Source organism: Hevea brasiliensis, chromosome 10, assembly GCF_030052815.1.
Source record: "Hevea brasiliensis isolate MT/VB/25A 57/8 chromosome 10, ASM3005281v1, whole genome shotgun sequence".
NCBI classification, from domain to species: Eukaryota; Viridiplantae; Streptophyta; class Magnoliopsida; order Malpighiales; family Euphorbiaceae; genus Hevea; species Hevea brasiliensis.
The window spans coordinates 4,820,954-4,842,003 of NC_079502.1; the positions used below are offsets into that span (position 1 = coordinate 4,820,954).

The following is a 21,050-nucleotide window of genomic DNA, read 5'->3' on the forward strand; positions in this document are numbered from 1 at the left end:
AAATAATTATTGGAAGTGCCTTTATACTGGTATTTGAAGAACTATTTTCTCAAAATACAAATGATACTTTGCCGAAATTTTTACAAAATTGTGGAAAAATAGAAATTTTCAAAAATTCTACCTAACATTAAACTTCAAATAAAAGTTTTTATTTCCTGTTAAAGGTACTCAGCACCTTCAAAAAGAAATAGAGTTATTTTAAAATCCCTTGTAGTGTATTTAATGGGTTATCGATAGACGAAATACGGTAATTCATTAAGTATACTACGGGATCATATTATGCCTTACGGAGGAGTAAGGTGTGATATGTTTTAGTGGTATCAGAGCCGTTCGCGTGTCCTCTTGAGCGATGGTGGGGCAAACCTCAGCAAAGACGCTGAGTCCTGAAAGGGGGGGAGGGGGAGAAAGGTCCCTTAGGCAAATCCCACATCGGCAAAGCACGGAGATGGTCTTGTATTCAAAAAGTAACAATATATAAAATGGGGGAACTAATCACTAGAGGCACCTTTTGGTGGAATGGCTTGGAGAGTTGGAAGAACTCCAGGGTTAAGAGCGCTCGCTCGAGAGAAATCCTAAGATGGGTGACCTCCTGGGAAGTTCTCCATTCTACCTATGGGACAAAATCGTGAGGCTTATGGCCAAAGCGGACAATTCCTCTAGTGGTTGGAGCCCGATCGTTACAAAGACAAATCTTGAGATGCCTCCTTTGCTTCTCCATGCACTCTTCTGGAACTTACCCGTCTTCTTATTATGGTAAAATCTTGCTGCATTCTCACTCTCATGAATGAGAGATGTGTCTCAAAATAGATAGATGAGTAAATAATTCAGAAAACAACACATGAAACAAATTGGCACTAGTCATTTTACTTGCTGCATGCACCCATTGAAATTTGAACCCTATGCCATATAACCTCAAATGTTAAAGTTTAATTCTCTCTCTTTTAGCATGCACCTACATAAACAATATGAATCCAAGGTAAGAGAAGCAACAATTAAATCAGAACTACATAAATAGAAGGAAATCCTAACCCTAAACTTGTTCAAGGGTGTGATTGTAATTTGATTTTTTTGAGGTTAAAAACATTCTGCAATATGCTTGAGCATGAGAGCATTTATTCCATGGCAGCTGAGTTATGAATATGTACTTCTTTTTTTTTTATAAACAATAATTAGACTTCACCATTTTGGCATAACAAAACATCCAAAACATGACATTGAAGACAACTGTTCCTTACTGCTATCCTTAACACCTATAAATCTCCCCTTTCTATATTAGACATGATCCACAACCACAAGGCTTCTCTCTCTCTCTCTGTCTCTGTCTCTCTCTCTCTCTCTCTCTCTCATGCTCGCGCAATGGCAACACTTAACCATCTCTTTGAGCTTCTGGAGAAGATTTGCTACTTGCAATGTGGTTTCTGCGACACCATTTTACTTGTATAGTTTCAAGAAACAAGATTTAGTGAAAATTCAGTTGATTATTCTTTTGGGTTTTTATGCTTAACCATTTCTCTTTAAGTATATAGGTAAGTGTCCCATGCAGCAGCCTGTCCATGGTGGTGACTGTGAGGCGTGGGCACTACACCAGCCCCTTATTTGTCAACATGATGAAAGTTTCTTTTGTACCTTTCCAGTTTTTAGCGTCTTTCAGCATGATCATCCGGTGTGCAATAGATACTACCACTACTACTAGTCAATTTGGTTCTACATATTAATTCTCCATTGATCTTTTTCGTTTTCTTGAAACTTAATATTGATTCTAAAGATAACCCGTTGAGATCTTCCAAAGTGAAGATCGAATTTGATATTATTAGTCAAGAGGTTACTTGTTATGATCTTTCTCTAATCTCCAGCAAAAAGAAGAAGTCGGTCCAGAAGAAGCTGATATCCAAAAAGCCTTAAACAACATACATAGATCATCATCCATGTTGGCCTATTTTGATAACGAATTAGAGGATAATAAGAACCCTTTGAACCGTGTTATTAATAAACATAATTCACCTTAGTTTGGTTAATTATGATGATCAATAACACACACACACATGCAGTTCCAAATTAGTTGTGTAAACTCATATATATAAATTCTAAACAGCACCAGAGAATAGGCAGAGAGCACCATCAGCTTACGACTGCTTCATCAAGTAAGAAAAATCTTAATTAGTCTTACTAAAGATAATGTTAATTAACTGTAATGATTTAGCTTTGAGATTCTTATGTACATGTTGTTGGATTTTTTATTTAAAATTTAAAATATATATATATATAATAATTATAAAAAAAAAAATCTTTTTGACCCAGTAAAGTTTGTTCCCTATTTTTTGGGAACTAATTTTATTTTTTATTTTTTAATGTTATTTGTTTGCTACTTTTAAGGATTAGTGGCCTAATATATCTGATTAGTGGATTAAAACTAGAAATTTTTTAGTTGTTGAAAAACACATTTTTTCTGTTCATGAACCACTCATTATCATCACGTACTCTCCACTAAATCCCATCTAACCTTTAATCTTGTTTTCTTCTATATATCATGAATTGATTGTTATATATTCATTCTATATTTATTTATTTATTACATCTTCAAGTTATTTTTTTTTTTACTCTACCAAAGGAAATAATTTTTCTGTTTGATATTTCTGGGTATATCGATCAATAAATTTTGAGCAATGAGAATAATCGGTTCGCAGAACTCTTAGCTGCACATAAGAGCTCCATCGGATTGAAGTATCATGCAAGAGGGACGTGGTTGATTGATTACTCGGTGCAAACGGGCCGTTGAAATTTATGGGGTGAGGCTTTGTATTCTGCATGTCTTATTTTAAATAGAATTCCTCACAAAAATTCTAGTAAAACACCATATGAATTATAGAATAACAAAAAATCCTCTTTGAAATATTTCAAAGTGTGGAGGTGTTTAGCTAAGGTTAATATTCCTATTACTAAGAAAAGAAAAATAGGTCTTAAAACTATTGATTGTGCTTTTGTTGGTTATTCTTTGAATAGCAATTCATATCATTTTCTAGTATTACATTCTGATATTCCTGAAATTTCTAATAATATTATTATGGAATCCAAAGATGTATGTTTCTTTGAAAATATATTTCTTATAAAAAATGTGTTATCTAGACCTGTTAATGAGGATCCTTCTAGTTCTAATCATAATAATGTGAGTTCATATAAACTTAGAAGAAGTAAGAGAATTAGAAAAACTAAAGTTTTGTATACTGATTTTTTCACCTTCTTGCTTGAAGATGAACATAAAATATATAATGATGTTATGATTTCTGTTGATGCTCCATTCTGGAAAGAAGCAATTAAGGGTGAAATAGATTCTCTTACTTTTAATAAAACTTGGGTTTTATCTGATCTTCCACCTAATTGCAAAATAGTAGGGTGTAAATGGGTTTTTAAGAAAAAATTAAGAACTGATGGTTCCATAGAAAAATTTAAAGCTAGGTTAGTTGCTAAAGGTTTTAAACAAGAAGAAAGAGTAGATTTCTATGATAATTATGCACTTGTTTCTAAAATTACTACTATTAGTCTTTTGATTGCTTTAGCTTCTATCCATAAGCTAGATATTCATCAAATGGATGTGAAGACAACCTTTTTAAATGGTGAATTAGAAGAAGAAATTTACATGGATCAACAAAAAGGTTTTGTAGTACCAGGACAAGAGAGAAAAGTGTGTAAGCTTGTAAAATCCTTGTATGGTTTGAAACAAGCCCTTAAACAGTGACATGAAAAATTTGATAAGATTATGTTATCTAATGGTTTTAATATTAATATTGTTGATATATGTGCTTACTGTAAGAAATTTGGTAATGCTTATGTTATTCTTTGCTTGTATGTAGATGATATTTTAATTTTTGCTAGTAATATCCATGTTATCAATATAACCAAATATTTTTTATTTAGTAATTTTGATATGAAGAATCTAGGTCAAGTTGATGTAATTTTAGGTATTAAATTATTGAGAAATGGTAACAACATTGCTTTAACTCAATCTCACTATATTAAAAAAATATTGGCAATGTTTGATTATGCTAATGTATCATCTGTATCTAGTCCTTTTGATCCAGCAGTTAAATTAAGAAAAAATACTAGAGAAAGAATTTCATAATATAAATACTCTCAAATAATAGGAGCATTATTGCATTTAGCTAATCATACTAGGCCTGATATTGCATACGCAGTTGGTAGATTAGGTAGATATACTCATAATCCAAACTCTTTACATTGGCATGCATTGGAAAGAGTATTTAAATGTAACACCCCTAATTTTTTTAAATTAATTATTTTATGGGTAGATATTAACATTTTATTTTATTTAAATTTTGGGGAATTATTTGAAATTTTTTGAACTTTTGAAATCGTATTCGACTTTCCAAAAATATAAAAATTTGATATTTTTAAAATTTTATTTAAAGACTACGTGGCAAAACTAAAAATATATTTAGACTCTACAAATATTTTTTGAGTTTTCTGAAACTTTTTTAGAATTTTTGGGCCTCATTTTTTGTCTTAAGGCAGAGTAAAAATTCAATTTCGGATATCTTGAATCGAACTAGCCGAATCGAAACAGACTAGATCGGACCAGTCGAATCAGACGGCCCTTTCTTCTTCTTTTCTTCTTCCTCCCGTGAGTCCCGATGCTCTCTCTCTCTCCCTCATTTTCTCTCTCCTCCCTTCGCCTCCGCGTCTACCACCGCTCCCTCACCCCTTCCCGCACCATTGCTAACCTCCCCTTCCCTTTCCCCGCAGCCGGCAGGCCTCCAGGCCGCCCGAAAATCACGCCAAACTCTTCCTTTATGCGGGCGAGATGCTTCAACTTCCCGGGCCGATTTCGGCCTATCCGGCCATCAATCGGATAGAGTCTTATTCCAAAACATATCTACACCTCGAGAGCTTTTCATAGACACTAAGAATACAAAAATCCATCGAGCGGTTTGTCCAATTTTTGCTCGAAAAATTTTAGCCCATTTTGATTTTCGGGCTAGATTTCTCGAAAACTGTAAACCCCACCAACAATCTGAGAGTACCGGAGTGCTCCACTCGTCAAGAGCTTCGTGATAATACCCATTTTAAATTTTTTCGACCCCTTTTCTGTGGGCCCACGAAACTTCGCAGTATTTTTCTGAGCATTAAATGAGTTTATAAAATTTCGTAAAAATTATATACTAACCCCCGTGTTATGGGCTTCGTGTAGATACCTTCAATTCGTGGAAATTCAACGGTTGCTCGAGTCTGCAATTTCAGGCCGGGCAGACAGACTTTTGGGAAAGTTTCAGAACCAAATTGAGAGTATAGGTTATCCCACCATTTTCAGACGTCTCGGATGCATCTCCAGGGTCGGAATTGGCATAGGTAAACTTGAATCCTACTTTTTCTTAATTATCTAATGCCTGATTTTGATTAAAAATCTATAAAATATTTGTGGTAGGTTAGAAAAATATAATTCCTTTTGCATTAGCTTAATAATATTGCTAAGGCCCACGAGACAAAGTTTTAGAATTTTTAGAGCTCATTTGGGTAGTTTTTGTAAAAGGGTTAATTGCAGGAACTAAATTGTAATTTTTTAAATTGTGGTTGTTGATTGTTTGGATGGACTCAGGAGGGGCCATGTGATGTGATTAAGTAGTGGATGTGTGACTTGTGGATATAGAAGTACATTTTAAACCCTTTTGCAGGTTGGGTAGGTCCTAAGTATAGGGAAGACTCTGCTAGATTCTCAGCACGACTTAGGGTGTCTTTAGTCTTTTTTAAACTTGTATTGAGTCAAATATATCTAATAATTATAATGAAATTTGTCAGGTGAGCTGGGACAGCCTTCCTCCTCCGCCCAGCCGCCGCAGTGATCTCGGTTTAAGTTTGTGAGTAAAATATTAATTTTAATTATAATTTCAATATTATTATATGTTTAGGCATGCCCATGCATCACTTATAAATATGTATCTATGTAGTTAAACACTAGGCACGTTTTAGATTACATTCTTAATTGATGAAGTACCATGGTTGTTGTTTATGGTAATTTGGAGTAGTGTGTGTGCGTTGGCGTGCATGTGGTGTGTGGTATTGGATATGGATAGGACGGGTAGATGTGGCTTGAGAGACACTCGCTGGGACTCTGTCCTTTATGGATAAGTCGGGGTAGGCACAACTTGAGAGACACTCGCTGGCCCCCGCATTTGGTTTATTAAGCAAAAGTCTGGCTTGAGAGACACTAGCTGGCAGAGGATGGAATAAGAGAGTTGTATAGAGGATCAACTCCCATATATGTACTGTTTGAACATTATTGGGTGTGTGAGTGCTCTCAATTGCCTTTTTTTGCTGTTATGATGTGATGTGTATGAAAATTTTGATAGTGTTGCATTCCACTCTTTAGGATGCATTAGCTTTAGGTAGCTATAGAAATTATAGTTAAAATTGGTATTTTACTCTTTGAGTCGAACGCTCATTCTTGTTTATCTTATTTTTTCAGGCTATAGAAGGATTAAATAATTGTGACTAATCTGCTCTTTTTCTTCGCTGGTTAATTAGTAATATTTAATGTATTTTGCACAATTTAATCAAATTTTAGACTCTGCATGTGTTAGGAGTATTTTAATTGGTTTGAGACTGTAATATATTATTATATTAAATCTGTAAACCTATTAAATGCATGCATGACTGGATTGGATGAAGGAGCTAAGCTCCCATTGGATTTTATGATATTATGAGTATGTAGAGGGTGAGTTGAGCTCCCCAAATTATTATATAGTATGTTTACAGGTTAGGCGAGTCAAAAACTCCCCGTTGTATGGTCCATTTTATGGCCGGACTTTGTTTGGTTGAATTCTTGAACTGGGCCCAAATGGGCTTTAGAATTGGGTTGAGGAATAGTTAGGCTTACTACGGGCCTCGAGGGCTTTAGGCTGGCTTAGGTCCTAGTGCTGGTCCTGCCCATAGGTTGGGTCATGACATTAAATATCTTAAAGGAACAATTGATTATGCTATTCATTACTATGGTTTTCCTGTAGTAATGGAAGGTTATAGTGATACCAATTGGATTTCTGATTCAGAAGAAACTAAATCAACTAGTGGTTATGTTTTTACCATTAGCGGTGGTGCAGTCTCATGGAAGTCTGCAAAACAAAACAATAATTTCTCGCTCTACTATGGAAGCAGAATTACCAGCACTAAAGCAGAGTAGCTTTAGATGCTACAAGCACTGAAGCAGAGTGGCTTCAGAATTTTATGAATAACTTGCCTTTCATTGTTAAACCTTTATCTCTAATTTCTATACATTGTGACAGTAAAGCTACTATAGCTAGAGCTAAAAGTAAAATTTTAATGAAAAAAAGAGGCACCTAATGGTTAGACATAAATCAATACGTCATTTGATTTCTCATGATGTGATTTCTTTAGACTTTGTCAGGTCTGAAAGTAATATTGCGGATCTGCTCACTAAAGGATTGGCACGCTAGCAAATTCTTCAAACATTGAGGGGAATGGGATTAAAGCCAATAAAGTAGTTGCCACAGTGGACACCCATCTTTAGAGGTATGGTGATCCCATGAATAAAGTTCAATGGGTAAAAACGAAACTGTATGGTAACGAGGGAGAGCACATAATACTTTTATTATTGTGGAAAAATTCTGAGTTCCATTCCTATGGTGTAGTGCTCTCTACTGTGATGTATAGGAAGAATTAAATTCTGAATGAACCCAATGGCATATTTTTTTGCGGGGTAATGATCACAGATTGCTCTTGGAGAGTTCACCTAGTGAGTGTGGTGGTGGGGTCGCCACTGTGAAAATTTGGACGATTTTCTAAAGACACTCATTATATAGATATGTGTGCATGACCGTAAAGTACAACACTGATAGAACCTAGATGATTTCTCATACTGTGTCTGTGGTGAATTTTAATCTGGTTCAAAAAGGACTAGTTTAAAATATTTATGTTACTGTGTTCTTTCAGATTAAAACTCACTAACACTAAGTGTAGGTTTAAACTTTAAAGTACCTAACACCTATTACACAGTATTATGTGCTCAGAATCAATTGAATTTTAAATCATGTGGGAATGTTGGATTTTTTATTTAATATATATATATATATATATATATAATAATTATAAAAAAAAATCTTTTTGACCCAGTAAAGTTTGTTCCCTATTTTTTGGGAACTAATTTTATTTTTTATTTTTTAACGTTACTTGCTTGCTACTTTTACAGATTATTAGTTTAATATCTCTGATTAATGGATTAAAATTAGAGATTTTTTAGTCGTTGAAAAACACAGTTCATGAATCATCCATTATCGTCATGTACTCTCCACTAAATCCCATTTAACCTTTAATATTATTTTTTTCTATCTATCACAAATTGATTGTTATATATTCGTTCTATATTTATTTATTTATTACATCTTCAAGTTATTTTTTTTTTTACTCTACCGAAGGAAATAATTTTTTTGTCATATATTTTTGGGTATATCAATCAATAAATCCTGAGCATTGAGAATAATGGGTTCGGGGAACTCTTAGCTGCACACAAGAGTTCCAACGGATTGAAGTATCTTGTGAGAGGGATGTAGTTGATTAGTTACTCGGTGCAGACGAGCCGTTTCCTTTTAAAGGATAGCGTCAAAATTCAGCGTGCTTCAATCCATAAATTTACAGGCTACTCTAATCATTTTTTCTTTTAATTTTATATTGTTATCATTTGAATTTTATTGTTTATTTGTGGTTCATATTTACTATTTTTTAGTTAATCTGATTGTTGATTTGGTATTAATTTTTTTATTTTCTATCACATCTTTATGGCAGAAAAGAGATCAGAAGGTTCAAAGCTGAAAATCCAAGCATGGCTCACAAAGAAGCCTTCAATACAGCTGCAAAAAATGTAATTTAAGTCATTCTATCTCAAACCATGATTGTTGAGACTCTTTATCTATCTGGAAGTACAATGTTTCAATCCTGAACTTGTTTTGATTATTTTCAGTGGGCCAGTTTCCCCCCAATTCATTATAAAGAAGGTAGAGAGAGTGGTGATGAACAAGAAGAGGAGAATGGAACATGGAGTTGTGATGCAACTGAGGTAAAAGTAAAACAACAGTTGCTCCACACAGGTTTATTATCAGGAGGAACATAACTTTTTTACAACCATTGAATCTATGCATATTAATTAATTGGGATGATGATAATAATTATGCCTCTCCCTAATATGTTTGAATAACCTAATTAAATGACATCCTATCTTGTGATGGAAATCAGTGCAAGTTCAAGATTTAAGATTTGGGTTGAAGTGGGAAGAAATGATTAGTTCTGTTGAAAAACCATTAATGGACAGAAGTGACACAACACAGGACGAGTTACTGATATTTTGTCCCTCGGTTCTTGATGAATTCCAAACGCAGCCGCTTTCTATATATACCCAAGTTAAAAACCAGTATATTTTCATTTTTCTTTTTAAACTTACAGTCATAGGCATTCTCAGGTCAAGTTTCGCGTATCTAGATTAAATATGCTCTTTGAGCGAACATAAGATTGCACTTCCCCACATCAGCTAGTGCATTCAAGAAAAATAATTTCGGAGTGCTCCCAAAGACTCGAATCCTGATTGATAAAAAATGAAAGCTTACATATCCCTGGACTAATCGTCTTGGGTGCATTTTCAAAATTTATGAAATAACGTTTTAAGGATATTTGAACAAAGACTGTTTTAATTCTATCTGTTTTTAGTAGTTTATGCCACTGAAGTAGATGCATAACTTCCTGTTTTGAAAAGTTTCAGGTCAACACTGAAGGCAACGGTTTCCATGAAAGAAAGGTTCCAAGGCATTCCATATGGGCAAGGATACCCTTTGAGTGAAGAAAAAGAAGAAGGGCTCATGCAGATTGCCATGTCCTAGGTTAGGTTGGGTGTACTGGTAAGCTCTATTGCTAAGTTTTTCTTGGATCCTATTTAATTTTTATTTTTTAATAAAATCTCCAGCTTATCAAAAAAAAATTTGCCATAAGAAGAGAACTGTTCTACTTTTAGGGTTAGGGTTGGTTTCTGAATCATGTCCTTTAGAGAATAGATGCTCTTGGAAATGAGGTTTTCACTGTACTTGTGAAAGACTGAACTTAAGATACTTAAGTTTTCAAGGTGCCTGTATTATTCTCTCAGGGTTAACTTTTCATTTGATCCAAGGACTAGCAAGCGAGCTTTCTATTTATACAGGTAAACAAAGCTTTCTTAATTTCTATTAATTGGGGTCTTTTTATCTCGAAAATAGTTTACGAAATGAAAATTTGACCTAGCACTTGCACATACATACAACAAATTAAACCTGCACCTGGAGGGACATATGGGATAGACAGAAGATGCTTATGAAAAACATATATAGTATGGCTACAAAATCTCCCTATATATATATATATATATATTCTCATTTTACTTCAATTCCACTATTTCCTTCTTGCCAATCTGGGCACCCTTTGAGTAGATCTATCTGAAAATCACAAAGAAAGAAAAAAGGTGAGCTGAATTAGACATTCAAATGGTATAGCTAATTAGCAAAGTACAAAATTTGGAAAAAGTTTCAATGTCTTACTTGGGAAAGGTCTGGATTAAGAACGGAAATATGCTTGAAAGAAGTCCTTGTTTTCTTTCTCTAATTCTCTCCACACTGCAGGCATGTATATATAATAACTCACTGGTTAGAGTCCTCTGAACAGTGAACAAGAATGACATTAACTTGGTCAGAGAGAAAAAAAGAGACCCGCAAGTGTAACAAGAGGACGAATATTGGCATGTTCTGCTAGTGCCTTAATGCATTGGTCTCTGCTCATGTGAAGAAGCAAGCATCTCTCTATAAGATGGTGAGCCTGTTTTGTATGTGTATGCATGCATAAGCACACAAGTGATCACTGGTTGCGATTTTAGGGAAGGAGATGGAGAGGGTTTTAGAACTTACCATCCTAATATAGCTATTTGGGTGGCAATGCAAACAAGGAAGGAGATGCTGGTGGGTAGTATGCATCTTTTTTCACCTGAATAGCTAGAAATGGACGAATCAATTATCAAAGAGAATACCAAAGAATTGAGAAGGAACAAGAAAGAAAGAAAAAAAGACAGGAGACAATGTGCAAAAAGTGCAAGTGAAGGAAAGCAAAGGAAAGAAAATATATTTTTTCTTTGGACGATTTGTGGAAGACACAAAACAATCTCGAGAAGAGAGCGACTGTTATCTACTGGATATCTGAGCGAAAGGCCAAAAAAGCACAAGAAATCCCAATGATAGATTCACCTCATCTTCAGGAGACGAAAGAACTAAGGGATGAAATTTCAAAGGTGAAATTTCGTGGCCAATTCCATAGCTACTTGATCCTTGAAGCTAAAGCTTGTAGCACTATAACTATAGCCTGCTCATGGATCCATTTGCTGCCTAATAATTTGGGTCCTACTTCTTCAAGCGGCATGAATGTTTAGTGGTCCCTGGTGCAAAATGGTACAAAAAATAGAAGCCTAGAAATTGATCTTTATTGTGATTTCAATAATGGAATGGAAACCCTAGTGTACGCGCATCCTCCACGTTGTTTGACTTGTATTTAAATTGGAGAATTTAAGGACACCCAACCGATCATAATAATGGATGGCTTGGAAATTATTAATTTCTTCTAATTAATTTGGCAAACAATGGCAAGTAAAGTTGTGAAGAGTCAAGTTTGCAAAATAGAAAGGTCCAAAGGCCCACAATCAGAAACTCTTGAGCTACCGAAGAAGGCAGAAAAGGCTAGCCTAGCTCCAATAGCAACTCTCGCTGTCGCCTGTCGGCTTCTCCAGTAACGTGAAAAGAGCAGTGCCAAATAGAAAGAGATAGATCAACTTCTTGCCAATTGAAACCTAACCTTCGTCTAACATTTTTCATCAATACCACAAGCCTTTCCTCTAACTATGGTCTCGATCTTAGCAGCTCTGTGACCCAAATTTAAATCCTATAACATTCAGAGTGGTGGCACATAGCAAAGTTTAGGGCGTCTCACTCTTATCTAGCCTTAAAGATTAATTAACAGTCAGCTGGCATGAACAATGCACGAAATTACATCGATTAGCCCCATGACTCTAAAGATACCATGCACAAAACTGTCACAGCACCCTCCATAGTCAAACACAGAGAAGGTCCACAACCCAGTTGATTGATGATAACTTTATGACCCAGTTTCACATTTTTAATAGCTCTCTCATGGTGTGATACCTGCCAATGGAATTCAGAAACTTTGACCAAATTAATCAAAGTGGGTTTATGCCTAATGTGTACTACCCAACTGATCACCAAATCTCAAGACTGGCTTTAATTTAGATGTTTTCAAATAAACTTTATTGAATTGTGTGATTAGGAATGTTAAACAAATTTAATTAATTTGATAAAAAATTTTTATTTAATTTGGGATTTAAAGAACCGTCAACGCCACCGCTATTGCGCATCTAAAATTGCGCAATTCATGGATGATGGACCTCCAAAGCTCGTCGTTTTGCTCACCCGCCAACAAACAACGAGTAAGTGCGGACCACTCCACAAATGTGAATGGGACCCAAGCCCCCTCTATTTTCCCGCTTCTTGTTGAATTCCTTTTCTTGATGGCCCTCCCACCCACCACCACCACCGCCGCCTCCTCCTCAACGCCACCTCATGATTCTCGCCTTCTTTTATTTATTACTATAATATATTACTTATTTTCCTAAGTTTTCAAATTAATATTGTCCACTCCATATACATAGATTTAAATTAATTAGTTCATAATTTAGAATCTATAAAACTCACAAATAAATAATTAAAATAAAAAATAAATTTTTTTAAAAAAATCAGATCATTCCTAATTTGCTATAAATTTATTGTATAATTTAATAATTTATCACTTAAAAAAATTATTTTCATTAAAATAATGTTATAAATATTTACATCATTGTATTATTTTATAGTCATTAATAAAATACTAACGTATTAATATTTTTAAAATTACATGATCATGAATTAAATATGTCATGACTCGCTATTAAACATGCGCCATTAACTTAGTATAGAATAATTTTGAATATTATTTTAATAAAAATGAAATTTTGTACTGTTAAATTATATAATAAACCTATAAAATTATTAAAAAATGATATAATTTTTTTACAAAATTATTATCAAAATTTAAATATATAATATATGCATTATAATATTTATACCCAATTATTATATTATTAATTTAAAATCACAAACATTAATTTTAAAATTTACCCAAAATTAGGCATAAAAAGTTGGTTTAGTAGTAATGCACACTTGTACCCATATTTCAACATAGATTCAAGTAGTAGAGTCGCTATGTATGAGGAGGGAGGGCTATAACATAATCACACCCCAATTGGAAGAGATTAGTCTTCTATCAAATCGGGGATGGCAATATCCTATTTGGTGGGAATGAGAATAATGAAAAAAAAAATGTTTTTTGGTGGGAATGAGAATAATGAAAAAAAAAATGTTTTTTGGTGGGAAATAATTTTTTTGTGGGTTAGTTAATTTTTGGTGGAATAGATTAGGGCTGAGCAGTATTCGGTTCAAACTAAAAAATCGAATCTAACAAAGTTAATTCGGTTCAATCGATTCGATTTTAAAATTCAATCGGTTCGATTCGATTTTACATTATAAAAATTTTGATTATTTCGGTTCGGTTTGATTTTGAAATGAAAAAATCTGTTAAACCAAACCGAACAGAATAATAATTTATACAGTCAAACCAAACTAAATCGAACCGAATCAATTTTTGAATTGATTTATTTTTATGAAAAATTTATGAATTATATTTAATTTTATATATATTAATTGTTTAATTTCATTGATTAATGGTTATTAGGTTCAAACCAAAGTTAAAATTAGAACAAATAACTTAAAAATCAAGTCTAAATTAAAAAATAATAAAAAATCAAACCGATCGATTTAAACCGAACCAAATTGAAATAGAGCGATTAGATTCAATTTTTCACCTATTTCGATTCAATTTAATTTTTAAAATTTATGATTTAATTTTTATAATTTAATTCGATTCAATTTGAACCAAATACTCACCCCTAAAATAGATTATACTCTCTGCACAGATGGTGTGGTGAAACATTCCAGAAAATGAGAGAAACAAAACAAAAATAGTGGGGAAGTTAAAAAAAAAAAAGACTTCATTTACCTTCCTGTCTGAAGAAGTGGGTCCCTTTCTTCTATTTGTTATTTTTAAGATAAATTATTTTTTTTATATTTTGCAATACTTAAATTTTTTATATTTAAAAAAATAAAAATATTTGTAAATTTTAATTTTGATAAACTATTAATGAAAAATGAAAAAAATTATTATGATTATTATTAATTCAGTGTATTATGTTATTATTTAATTTTATTAGAAAGTAAAATTATTTTGTTAAAAAATAAGTGAATATGAAAAAATTTTATAATTCGCGGCCTAATATTTTTTGGTAAATTAATTATTTTTAATTATATATATATATATATATTTTATACGTTTGGTGACAAGAGATTAGAGAAGAGAAGAGGAGCGGCAGCCAGCAGTACCATCACACACTGCACTTGCGTTTCAATTTTCTTTTTCTTCATTTATTATTCCTTCAATTATTTATTCTTCTTCTCTCACTGAGACCGTTCATTGTTATTACCGTTCTGCTGCCGTTACCACCTACTCTCCGATATCGTTTATAGGCTCTTGCCTTTCAGATCTTCCATGATCGCCTCTTCTTTCTGATTCTATCACCTTTCCTATAAAAATTTTTGATTTTTCAGGTATTTTTGTTTGTTGTTTCTTGACCTTTCTTTTCTTGCATTACTTTTTTTAGTTTTATTATTTTAATTTTATTTTTTAAGGTGGTGTTTGTTTTGTAGGATCTGCAGGCTTACTTGGTTCTTCAGGCGGTATCTACCAGTTTTGCTTATTGAGGTTATTTGATCTCTCTACCTTTTGGGTTCTTAGTGTTTTGATGATCCATAAATTTTTTTCCTTTATCAAAGATTTTTATTTTTGTGTTGGGATTGTTTTGGAGATTCATGTGAATCTTGACAGAGATCTATACACACACACACACACACACACACACACACACACACACACATATATATATATATATATATATATATATATATATATATTGGATTTCCTTGCATTTCGTATCTAGTGATCATCGTCGGAAATAGCCCAAATAACGTCCGAATATTAATTGGCAAGCGATATTCTTCTATTTTTCTTTCAATCGCATGCTATATATCTATTCTATTTGTTAGTTTCAGAAAAAAAAATCTCTTTGTTTTTCCATATTTCATATTTGGAAAAGGGTATGGATTTTTTTTAAGCAAATAAATAATTTTTATTCATAAATAATCATCCGGCATCTGAAATAAAATTAATCTAAAATACCAAAATAAAAAAAAAATTGTAAAAATTGTTTTCTCATACCACTACTAACGGCTACCTGGCTCACTCAAAATCATGATCCTAATTTTAACATGAAAATTCTTTGATAATACTGCATATTTCTGTTGATTGGAGATTCTCACCATAATTGGTTAAATCTTAAAAAAATTGTATCCAACTGCATTATTTAAATAAAAACCATAATTGATTCATCTCTCAAAAATCAAAAGCTCCCAGACGATGAGGAGAAAGAAAAACTCTTATATAAAGAGGAAAAATAACTCTTATGTAAAGATGAAATGAGATAACAAAAGAGAAGAACAAGAAAAGTCCAAGAAATAGAGAGAAATGAAAAAAATTGGGTAAAACACTATATTAAAAAAGGAAAGGGAAAGGGACTTATACCAGTGAAAATGGCCGGTGACAGCCCCAAAAGGTTTTTTTCTTGATAGAGAAAAAAGTAGAAAGAAGAGGGAGGAGTGCGAGTACACATTGTTGAACCTGTCATTTTTGGTTAATTTCTTTAATGTTCTTTTTAAATTTTTAAATAGAATACTTTATCTCATTTTGAATGTTATCATTATCCTCTCCTACTTATTTAATATAGCTCGTCAATAGTTTGATTCCACTAGTTATGATATCTGTTCTTTATCACCTATCCTATGATTTGCTGTTTAATGGAAAGAAATCCTTTTGGTTAGTTCCTTATCATTCTTGGGTTTGATCTATTTGCTCTTTTAGGTGTTATATGTTGATTGCCTACAGACCATAATGCGTGTTTAATACTTTTTTTAGGCTCTTCAGGTGCCTATGGCATGAGGCTGAGGAATCAGTAGGACTTGAACTTGAACATATCTAAATTGTTGAACCTTAGATTTCTTACAATGGACGTGAATAAGCAGGGGCAAGTGTGCATTCTTGTCCCTGCAAACACGTTTGTGCCCATATGCTTCTGCACATAAAGAAGATGGACACAACATCAGATTAAGTGTGAAGCAGGCACTTAATATATGTGAAATGATGATGCTGACTTTGCAATGTCTCTTTTGTTGAGTAATATGGGACATAGGCATGTTTATAATGATCAATCTTTCGTTACTAGTTAATTCAATATTTTCCATGTGTTGCTACATTCAGAGACCTTAAATTAGTCTTATTGATTTCTTTTCTGTAGAGTGAATGCTAGATCGCATGTCTCTTGCTTGAATTGCTTCTGAAAATTCTGAGACGCCCCTAGCCTGTCTTTGCTGTGTTGTATTACGACATTGTGATAATGTGCACTGTAAAATGTAAATTGACCGCAAACTTCATATGGTTTTACACTGCATTTTCACTTGCATGAGATATCTTTTTCATGAAAATATGCGCTTATTAATTGATGATTATGCTTCATGTCCACTGTTTTACTGTAATTTCTTAATGTCTACAATTTTCTCTTAATCATTACAAAAATGAGATGGAGTTTTCATTCTTGTTATCTGGTGGTATATGTGACCCATAGGGTTTGTAATCTGGTTGACTTTAAAGATTTTTTTTTAATATGTTTTTTCCTTTGAAGACAAGGAAAGAGAAGATATGTGTGCCCATGTATTATTCTGTTTAGGGGTTTCGGTTAGTTTTCCTTTTTAGACGTATATTTTTTAAATTCTACTTAGGAAACATATTTTTATTGTTTTAGAATTTTTGTCTGAATGCTATATGGGAGATTCATGTGTTGTAGTAGAATTTGTCTTTGTTTCCTACTTTCCTCGTTAGAAAAGTTTCATATTTCTTATTTAATGATGTGCCTTGTAAGGGATTGATAAAAAGAAAAGATAAAAGAAGATCGGATGTGGCACATCTTTTAATTTGATGCCAGTATAAAAGCAACTGTTGATGAGTAAAAATGTGTATTATCCTTCTAAATGCATGATATCCTTTTTCTCTTTCTCTCCTATTATCTTTCCTTCATTAGTCTTCAGCTTTTACATTGTGGTTGCCCTAACAAGTCTTAAAACTTGTAACTTTGACAGCAATTCAATATAATTATGATATTGGCAACATGAGAATTTGGCTTTTCCATCTTGTTGCAGAAAATGATTTTACCTCAGCTTTTGCAGGGGAAATATTACGATATTGTACCATTCTTGGGACGCTATATATTTTTTGTTAAATTAGAAAATGTTGGGTGGCAACAATGGTAATCCTGTACTTCCTGTTTTTATGGATGAGAATCGTATACCCTATCAGTCTAATCCTTCAAATCAGCTGCAGTTATTCAGTAATTGTAAGTTCTCATCTAAAAATATCTTGTGCTTATTCTTGCTACACGAATCTTACCTCAGTTTTGTGTATATATGCATATGTTGTTTGATGGTCTGGTTAGTTGTTTACCTTCTAGAAAGTTAGCTGTGGAGTAGTTGTCTTGTAAGTGCTAGCCAGGAGCAATTTGTCTTTCTTTCCTGTCATGCCTTACAGGATAGAACTTCTCAAAAGTGGTTAACCTTTTGGAAAAGGATATGCAACAAACTTGTGGTGAGAATGAGAAGTCGTGCAAATAAAAGTTCTGCTTATTATGCGTTAGATTTCTGAATTATTTTTTTTCCTATTTTGCCGCATTTTGATTGCTTTTACCTTTTTCTTTTCCCAAAGGAAAATATTTATCCTATGATTATTGTTGATGCCATGATTGATTTCCAATTAGTTTTGTCTTCACAATAAGTGTACATATTCTTATTTGTATAAGTTTGTTCATGAATGATTGAGAAGTGGGTTAATTTAGTGTTAAAACTAAAGAATTTAAAATTTAAACTTCTGGTTGAATATCAATTATAAGACATCCTATTAGTTTTGTCTATTATACGAACAACATTTCACGTTGGTGTGTCAATTATAGCCAACTTTGAAAGGACATAATGCTAAAATTCTCAAATTTCTAAAATATTATATGCATTTTTCTAATAAATCTGTATTAACATCTAATATGGTATATTATGTGTAAGACCAGCAGAAAATTGAAATTATTATTACACTTGATTTTTTTTTTTCAAAAAAAGCTGTGTCTTCTCTCCTTACCGCTCCCTTTAAATGTGCTTGTGTGAAAATTTTATACATAAAATATGTGCAATTTGTAAGTTTTGGCTTATGTTTTTTCAAGTTGTTGAAAGTTTTGTATGATTTAATCTAATTAAAAGGATTAGCTATAATTGCAAATCCCATTAAAGGTTCACAAGTTTTTGGTCATTGATTCTAAATTTTACTTTGATGACCAATTTTGCTAGATATGTGGAATTTGAATAAAAAGAAAACATGAGTGAGTCATTAAATTTTACCCAAAGAGGATGGAATCTGAGCAAATTTTTCATTTCACTCATTCGATGCGTGGGTTCAAAGTTTTCAACTAATACATTAATCTTTAATAGTTGAATTTTATATTGTTGGTATCCATGGACATAAAATAGTTAGAAGGTAAACAACAGTCGAGTAAAAGATTATTAATCACCTCTGACACTACTAGTAGACATGTATCTCTGGTTTCGGTTCTAGATTATAAATCTTTCCCCTCACCTTTGTTGCTCTCTCTCTTTCTCTCAACAGTCAATATATGCATAATGTAGTTTGACTGATATATGATATGAATCTTTTTTCAGTCCCAGCTGGATGCAATGTTGATGCAGTGAATTGTTTTGGGAATGAGCATATGAGCCCTATGCTTCGGTCCAATAAGAGAGCCAGAGAAACAGAAGATTTCAGTAGACAGCAAAAACTACAGATTTCCTTAAATTATAACATATGGCAAGATGAAGCTGACCGTTCAGCTAGCATTCCAAACCCCAACCCTGTATCAACTGGGTTAAGGTTATCATATGATGATGATGAACGAAACTCATCCGTAACTTCTGCAAGTGGAAGTATGACAGCAGCACCATCAATCATCCTGTCCCTTGGTGACAATTTTAAGACTGAGCTTGATCAGCAGAAAGAAGAATTTGATCAGTATATTAAGATTCAGGTGTCACTTCTAATCTCAAATAATATAGCCTATAGATGGATTTGTGGATTGCCATTGCATCATAATTGTTGCTGCATTTTAACGGTTAGTGAACTGTTGTGGACATTGCCTGTCTTTGTTCCTCCATGGGAACAGCAATTCTGTTCCCCCACATTCATTATTGTTTTAAGTGAATAATCTTGTTATTCCAGTATTTGTTTTCTCACTATTTCAGATGACTTTCAAATTGGAATTACTTCTCTCTTCTGCAAAATTCTCTGGTACTGGGACCTAATTGTGATGTTTTGACGAATTCATCTTGATGATATACCCATTTTCAGTTGGTTTAATGGCTATTTGGGTAGACATGGGGTACTGGGGTACTATTTGTTAGACAAACTCCTCTGTTTATATGCATCATTATGTAATACCTAAATTATCATTTACATAATAATGTGATATTTTAAATTTTTAATGCTGCTCTTTGCACCATTTTAATTAGTAGCTGTCTTCAAACAGGAAGAACATCTGGCCATGGGGTTGAGGGACATGAAGCAAAGGCATATTGCTTCTTTCCTTGCTGCCATCGAGAAGGGTGTAAGCAAGAAGCTGCAGGAAAAAGACCTAGAGATAGACAACATGAATCGTAAAAACAAGGAATTGATTGAGAGAATAAAGCAGGTGGCCATGGAAGCCCAGAATTGGCACTACAGAGCAAAATACAATGAGTCAGTGGTGAATGTTCTGAAAAGCAACCTCCAGCAGGCAATTTCACAGGGCCCTGACCAAGGGAGGGAAGGATTTGGAGACAGTGAGGTTGATGATGCTGCCTCTTACATTGACCCTAACAACTACCTGAACGTTCCAGGTGGGCATTCAAGACCTCTCACCAGGAATTACCAGGGCTTGAAGGAACATATAATCTGCAGGGCATGCAAATCAAAGGAGGTGTGCATGTTGTTAATGCCTTGTAGGCATTTATGTTTATGTAAAGACTGTGATATGTTAATCAATGTTTGTCCTGTATGCCGGTTGATGAAAAATTCAAGTGTTCAAGTGTACTTGTCGTAAATTCTGAAGTAAATCACTAGTCACCTACAATCTTCTTGCCGTGAGATATCCGTTTACGGTTTCCTTCCCGGACCTACGAGTTGTATGTTGAGTGACTCTATTTCATAAAATGAAATTTGGGTGATTATCTTTTGGTACATTCACCACCCCCTGCCTCTGTTTTTGCATGTGTGGCTGATGGATAAACTGAAGTCTTGTTTTGATTGGGTAACTTAGCTAGGAACCCAATAATTAGAATATTTGACAAAAGTAGCCCTCCGTCACCAAAATATTTCTCAATTATAAAAGGCAAAAAAATTATAAAAAAAAAGCCTCTATAATTTTAGTAGATAGTAAATTCATTTTGAGTCGGTTGATGCTTTTTTTGTTTGATTTTTTTGTTATTTAGATAGTAATTAGAGATGAAAATAGAATAAAATATAAAAATTAAAATTTTTTATTTCTAAAAAATTTTCAAAAATTTTCCATTAATTTAAAGTGAAAAGAAGAATAAAAGAATAAAAATTCTAAGGATATATTTTTATTAATTTTATTTTTTATTTTAAATATATAGCTTTTTTTATATAAGATTATCATAAAAAACAAGGTGTGG

General features: G+C 33.1%; 1 protein-coding gene, 1 long non-coding RNA gene and 1 pseudogene across 9 annotated transcripts; 2 read left to right on the top strand and 1 right to left on the bottom strand.

Moving 5' to 3' along the window:
* The first annotated feature begins 1,356 nt into the window (after positions 1 to 1,356).
* On the top strand, positions 1,357 to 9,850 carry LOC131169470 (axial regulator YABBY 4-like; annotated as a pseudogene).
* Positions 9,851 to 10,307: 457 nt separating this feature from the next.
* On the bottom strand, positions 10,308 to 11,416 carry LOC131169471 (uncharacterized). Its single transcript, XR_009140416.1, has 2 exons — positions 10,578 to 11,416; positions 10,308 to 10,475 (listed from the first exon to the last, which is right to left on the bottom strand). It is a non-coding gene; the product is annotated as an uncharacterized LOC131169471 (long non-coding RNA).
* A 3,116-nt stretch (positions 11,417 to 14,532) lies between these two features.
* Positions 14,533 to 20,597, top strand: LOC110631624 (probable BOI-related E3 ubiquitin-protein ligase 2). Of its 8 annotated transcripts, none has more exons than XM_021779515.2 (5): positions 14,533 to 14,792; positions 14,874 to 14,946; positions 16,213 to 17,683; positions 19,047 to 19,408; positions 19,907 to 20,597. In XM_021779515.2, the coding sequence occupies exons 3-5, from the start codon at positions 17,578 to 17,580 to the stop codon at positions 20,456 to 20,458; spliced, it is 1,020 nt and encodes a 339-aa protein (XP_021635207.2). In that variant the 5' UTR covers positions 14,533 to 14,792; positions 14,874 to 14,946; positions 16,213 to 17,577; the 3' UTR covers positions 20,459 to 20,597. The 8 variants fall into 8 exon arrangements, with proteins under 8 accessions (XP_021635207.2, XP_021635211.2, XP_021635209.2 ...); XM_021779519.2 differs by having other exon boundaries at positions 17,508 to 17,683; XM_021779517.2 differs by having other exon boundaries at positions 17,517 to 17,683.
* Positions 20,598 to 21,050: the final 453 nt, after the last annotated feature.